At 41.6% G+C, this 6,065-nt stretch overlaps 1 protein-coding gene across 1 annotated transcript; it reads left to right on the plus strand.

The window, feature by feature from the left end:
- The first annotated feature begins 337 nt into the window (after positions 1-337).
- On the plus strand, positions 338-1,276 carry LOC140525822 (olfactory receptor 2H2-like). The gene has a single exon (XM_072641512.1). It carries the CDS (start codon positions 338-340, stop codon positions 1,274-1,276), a length of 939 nt encoding a protein of 312 aa, XP_072497613.1.
- The last annotated feature ends 4,789 nt before the right edge of the window (positions 1,277-6,065 follow it).

The following is a 6,065-nucleotide window of genomic DNA, read 5'->3' on the forward strand; positions in this document are numbered from 1 at the left end:
AGGGTAGAGGATGGTGGTGGTAGTTAACAGAGTTGAGAGGACAGCATCTGTTTGCTATATAACATTGTGGCTATGGGAAGGGGGTGTCAATAGAGACATAGGTGAATGGAATTGGATCACTCTAAGAAAAGGGAGAAAAAAATACCCTCATTACTGTGTTCACAAGAATAAACAACATAAATTAGAATACCTTGAGAAATATCTCAACTCTCTCTCTCTCTCTCTCTCCCTCTCTCTCTCTCTCTCTCTCTCTCTCTCTCTCTCTCTCTCTCTCTCTCTCTCTCTCTCTCTCTCTCCCTTACTGTTATTTTTCAGGAGCGTAGATGAAAGCTAGGCAATGAATAATAAAAGCTCTCCAGAAGGTTTTATCCTCCTGGCCTTCTCTGACCACCCCAGGTTAGAGAAAACTCTGTTCGTGGTAATACTGACTTCTTACTTCATGACTCTGGTTGGCAACACACTCATCATCTTACTGTCTATCCTGGACTCCAAACTCCACACTCCCATGTACTTCTTCATTTCCAACCTCTCCTTCCTGGATCTCTGCTTCACCACAAGCTGTGTTCCCCAGTTGCTGTCCAACCTCTGGGGTCCAGAGAAGACCATCAGCTTTCATGGCTGTGCCATTCAGCTCTTTGTATTCATGGCACTAGGGACTTCTGAGTGTATCCTTCTGGCTGTCATGGCCTTTGACAGATATGTGGCAATTTGCAGACCCCTCCATTATGCCCTCATTATGCACCCCCATCTTAGCCAAAGACTAGCAACTGCAGCCTGGGTCACTGGACTATTGCAGTCTGTGGTCCAAACACCACCCACTCTTCATTTAACATTCTGCTCCCACAGAAGAGTAGATGATTTTTTATGTGAAGTCCCAGCCCTCCTCCACCTTTCTTGTGAGGACACCACCTACAATGAGATCCAGATGGCTGTGGCCAGCGTCCTCATTGTGGTGGTGCCACTGACTCTCATTTTGGTATTCTATGGTGCTATTGTCCATACTGTGCTAAAGATTAACTCAGCAGAGGGAAGGAAGAAAGCTTTTGGGACCTGCTCCTCCCACCTCCTGGTGGTCTCCTTCTTCTACAGTTCTGTCATCACTGTCTACCTCCAACCCAAGAATGCCTATGCCCAGGACCGAGGAAAATTCTTTGGTCTTTTCTATGCTGTGGGGACTCCTACACTAAACCCTCTCATATATACACTGAGAAACAAGGAGGTGAAGGGGGCATTTAGGAGGCTATTGGACAAGATCAAGCAACCAAGGGAGAGCTGAGACATTGAGACTGAGATGTTACTGAAGTCAGAGGGATGTTTCCAGTGCTTTTCAATTTCACCTGGAACTTCAGCTGACCCAACCACCAACTCATCATATAACCTCAGAGTGCGAGAAGGACTCTGTTTGGGATGAGGAATCTCTGTTTTATACATATATGAGATCATTATATATCTAACTTCCTTTTATTTTTCTTCTCTACTCTATATTCATATTTTCATTCTTCTGTGTTTACCTTAATTTTTATCCTGTATAGTAATTCTTGATTTCTCTACCTCTGTTTTAACTGGTTGCCTCTTGAAATTTCTGTCTTCTCCCTACAACTATCATCTATTTTTCTGTTACCACATGAATTTTCTTTGACCTATAGAACCCCAAACAACTTACCCACTCTGCAGACCTATCCCCAAATCTGCAAAATGAAAGAAATGGATTCTTCTAAGGTCCCTTCAAACTTGAAATTGGTGATCCAATGATACTATCAAAGTTGTGAATGATATCTACATTCTTGTTTCTATTTTACTTCTTCATGGTTTTTCCTCTTCTTCTACTCCTTTTGTTTTTTCACCTTAATGAAAAAAAATTCACAGATTCACAAATGGTCTCCAGACATAGAGAGAAACTATATATTTAATCTGATTGGTACCTTATGAATAATATTCAGTACACTGTATACAGACTTGCTTTTTTTCCTTTTGTTTAGCTTTAATTTTTTAATTCAATTTCATTTTTATTTCTGAACTCTTTCCCTCCCACTTACCCCTTTCCCGATCACTGAAACTGAAAGAAAACTAATCTGCTGCAATTATTTATACTCAAGCAAAATAAATTCCTGCATTAGCCATGCCCAAGAAAAGGAAATATGCTTCAATCTACACCCTGATACCATTAGTTCTCTACATGGAGCTAGGTAATATGTTTCATCATAGGGTCTTTGCAGTTGCACTTAGTTCCATTGTATTGATTAGAGTTCCTGGGTCTTTCAAAGTTCTTTGTCTTTGCCATATTGTTGTCATTGTGTGCATTATTGTCATGGTTCTGCCCACTTCACTTCATATGTCTTTGCAAGTCCTTCTGAAATCATACCTTTCAATACTTCTTACAGCACAATAATCACATTCATAAACCATTTAGCAGTTTCCCAATTTTGGGGCAGCCTCTTGACCTCCAGTTCTTTGGAGACATGAAACATTGGATAATAATATAAAATATATATATATATATAATACATAAAAATATAATAATATAAAAATACAAAAAAATATAAAAATAAAAGAGAACCCATCTATTAGTTGAAAGTGCTAGAGCTAGAAAGGACTCAAAGATCATCTAGTTCAACCTCCCCTATTTCACAGATGAGGAAAATGCATCTTAGAGAGAAAAAGTGATTGTCTAAGTGAATGCCCAAGATTAAGACAGTTAAATTACATGGAGGATAAAGAACTGACCTTTGAGTCAGGAAGACTTGGGTTGAAACCCTTCCTTAAATACTAGCCCTGTGACTCTGGGCAAATCAATGAACCTCTCTCAGACTCATTTTTCTCATCTGTGAAATGATGGGGTTGAACTCAATGCCTTCTAAAACCCCTTTCAGAGACAAGGCTGTGATCCTAAGTAGCAGCAGCATGGCTCAGAATTCATTAGTCTTCCAATGTACAGTACCTAGCATTCATATAGCACTTAAGACTGTAAATGTATTATCTCATTTGATCCTCACAACAACCATGAAGGTGGGTGTTATTAGCCCCATTTTACAGATGGAAAAAACTGAGGCTGACCAAAGTTAAGTGACTTGCCCAGGATCACAGAACTAATATTTGACACAGAATTTGAAATGAGGTTTTCCTTATCATAAGCCCAGCATTATGTCTACTACACTGTCTAACTGCCTGAAGCACAGAAAGATTCACAAAATTGCTGGAAATCTCACAGGAAGTCAAGACTTCTAAAGTTAAAGCCTCTTACCTCCCAACTTTCTCTATTGTACCTGCCTACTTTCATACAATAATCAAATTCCCAACTCTTATATGGTCTAGGTCTGGAATGAAAGATAAGGGGAGAGTCAAAGGATCTCTTGGCATTCTGCTTTATGAAGCTCCATCAGAATACTTCAGAGGACATAAGTCCAAATGGCAAGGGCTTAATGCAGTCTATAAAAAGGCAACTGCTAGTGAGGGAGAAATCACTTGTACAGTTTCTCTAAGCAGACTTTACTAGATATCCTGATAAGAGGGATTCTCTTGCCCTCTGGTGGTCATGTAAGATATGGTACCTGGAATTCCTTCCTCCTAGCCCCAGGAGTTTCTCAGCATGATACCTTTCTTGAGTTCATCTCTGATCCTCCAAACCATTAAGAAAATCAAAGGAATCTCTATATGGACTCTCCCCTTAATTTTTTCTTTTGTTTTCATCATGGATCTCCCTCTTTTAGGGTACAAATAGTGCCCTTCCTAATGTGGTTCAGTGAGACTACTGTGTTTAAAGAGGCTCTAAAAAGATCTTTGATTGAAAAAACTTACTGTCTCCTCCAACACTGTGCTGTGGTCTGGCTTGCAGGAAGTAAGATATCATTTTGGCGATTGTTGCTGTTTTTATTGTTGTCCAGTCTTTCAAGCAAGCCTGCATCTTTATGACCCCATTTGGGGTTTTCTTGGGAAAGATACCAAAGTGGTTTGCCATTCCCTTCTCCAGCTCCTTTTGCAGATGAGGAAACTGAGGCAAAGAAAAATAGGTGTCTTGCTCAGGGACACCCAGCTAAGAGGTAGGTAGAAGGTCACAACTCAGAACCTGTGACTTTTTTTGAGTATTACAAGAGACTGTTATAATGCAAGTTTAATGGTGGGTGGGGGGAAGAGTTAAAGATCTTCCAGGTCAATTAATAGGCCTTAGTACCTTTTGTTAATTTTTATTGAGGACCTGGGTCAGAGAGTCTGGCCAGCCAGTTCTGAAAAGTGTATAAACACTCTGAGGTGAAGTTTTACTTTGGGGCTTACTTTTTAGAAGTATTTGTTTGACCACATTAGACTCCAGGTAGCTGCTAAGGAGTCCCTGACTTTCAAAATCCAGATACTGGTGCTTCTCTTTATAGTAACCATGTATGTATGTGATGGTCAGACAGTGGGACCTGTCTGGTGCCTGTGATGTATGTATTGTTTTATGGTCAGATGGTTGGAAACTCTGTCTGTTGGTCTTTATTTCACTGTTTGCATTTTCCATAAAGTTCAGGGTGCTGACTTTTTCCCCAGAAGTAAGTGAATGGTATATGTTATGACATATTAAAGAAGATTGTTTACTCCTCAAAAGTTGCTTTGCTTTTAGAAAAGCAGATTTGAGACCCTGTACAGGAGGCCCTCCTGTGTATGCCAGGGACCTTGCAGTTACAGAGTCCTCTACTTTGCTTTATCTCTGTATCTTTTGCCACTATGGTGAACTCCATCATTGTTTTGATTTCTTTCACAGTCAGTCAACTAGCACTGTGCTAACTAATAAAGGTGCAAAGAAAGGCAAAAAATAGTCCCTAGTCTCAAGGAGCTCATAGCCTAACTCAAGAGATAACATGCAAACCTATGTAAAACAAGATATATCCAGCATAAATTGAGAGCAGTCTCAATGAGAAAGCATTAAGATTAATGGAGGGGAGGAGCCAAGATGGTGGAGTAGAAAGACACACATATGCTAGCTCCACAGCCCATAAAATATCTGTAAAGAAGAACTCCCAACAAATTCTGGAGCAGCAGAAGCCACAGAACAACAGAGTGGAGGAGATTTCTGTTCCAGAGAGCCCTGAAAATCTGACACAAAAGGTCCAATGTGCACTGGACCCAGAGCAGAGCCCAGCCCTGCCTTGGCCACGCAGCACCAAGAGGAGCAGATCTGAGCAGGGCTTCAGGGACAATATCTCCAGCAGCCACGCAGGTCCCTCAACCCACAGGCACCAAAGGTCAGTGGGAGGGTCTTTTTGGGTGGCCGACAGAGGAGTGGGGTGTCCCCATGGCTCGGGCCCCCTCGGGAGGCAGCAGCAGGGGTGGAGGTGGACAGGGGCTCCCAAAGCATTCAGGAGCCCAGATCCATTGTTGAAGTTCTCCACATAAACCCCCTGAGGGAAGTGAGCCCTGTGTGATGGCCCTGCCCCCACCTGAGCACCTAAACTTAATCTCACACTGAATAACAGCCCTGCCCCCACCCAAAGCCCTGAGGCTGGGAAGCAGCTTTTGAATCTCAGACCCCAAGTGCTGGCTGGGCAGATCTGGAGGAGAGGTGGGGGTGGAAAGAAAACTCAGAAGTCAAGTCACTGGCAGGAAAAATGCCCAGAAAAGGGGAAAAAAATAAGACCATAGAAGGTTATTTTCTTGGTGAACAGATATCTTCTCCCTTCCTTTCTGATGAGGAAGAACAATGCTTACCATCAGGGAAAGACACAGAAGTCAAGGCTTCTGTATCCCACACATCCAAAATAAATATACCATGGGCTCAGGCCATGGAAGAGCTCAAAAAGGATTTTGAAAATCAAGTTAGAGAGGTGGAGGAAAAACTGAGAAGAGAAACGAGAGAGATGAAAGAAAAGTATGAAAAGCGGGTCCACACCTTGCTAAAGGAGACCCAAAAAAATGCTGAAGAAAATAACACCTTGAAAAATAGGCTAATTCAATTGGCAAAAGAGGTTCAAAAAGCCAATGAGGAGAAGAATGCTTTCAAAAGCAGAGTTAGCCAAATGGAAAAGGAGGTTCAAAAGCTCACTGAAGAAAATAGTTCTTTCAAAATTAGAATGGAACAGATGGAGGCTAATGAG

This window comes from Notamacropus eugenii, chromosome 2, assembly GCF_028372415.1.
Source record: "Notamacropus eugenii isolate mMacEug1 chromosome 2, mMacEug1.pri_v2, whole genome shotgun sequence".
In the NCBI taxonomy this organism is placed as follows: domain Eukaryota; kingdom Metazoa; phylum Chordata; class Mammalia; order Diprotodontia; family Macropodidae; genus Notamacropus; species Notamacropus eugenii.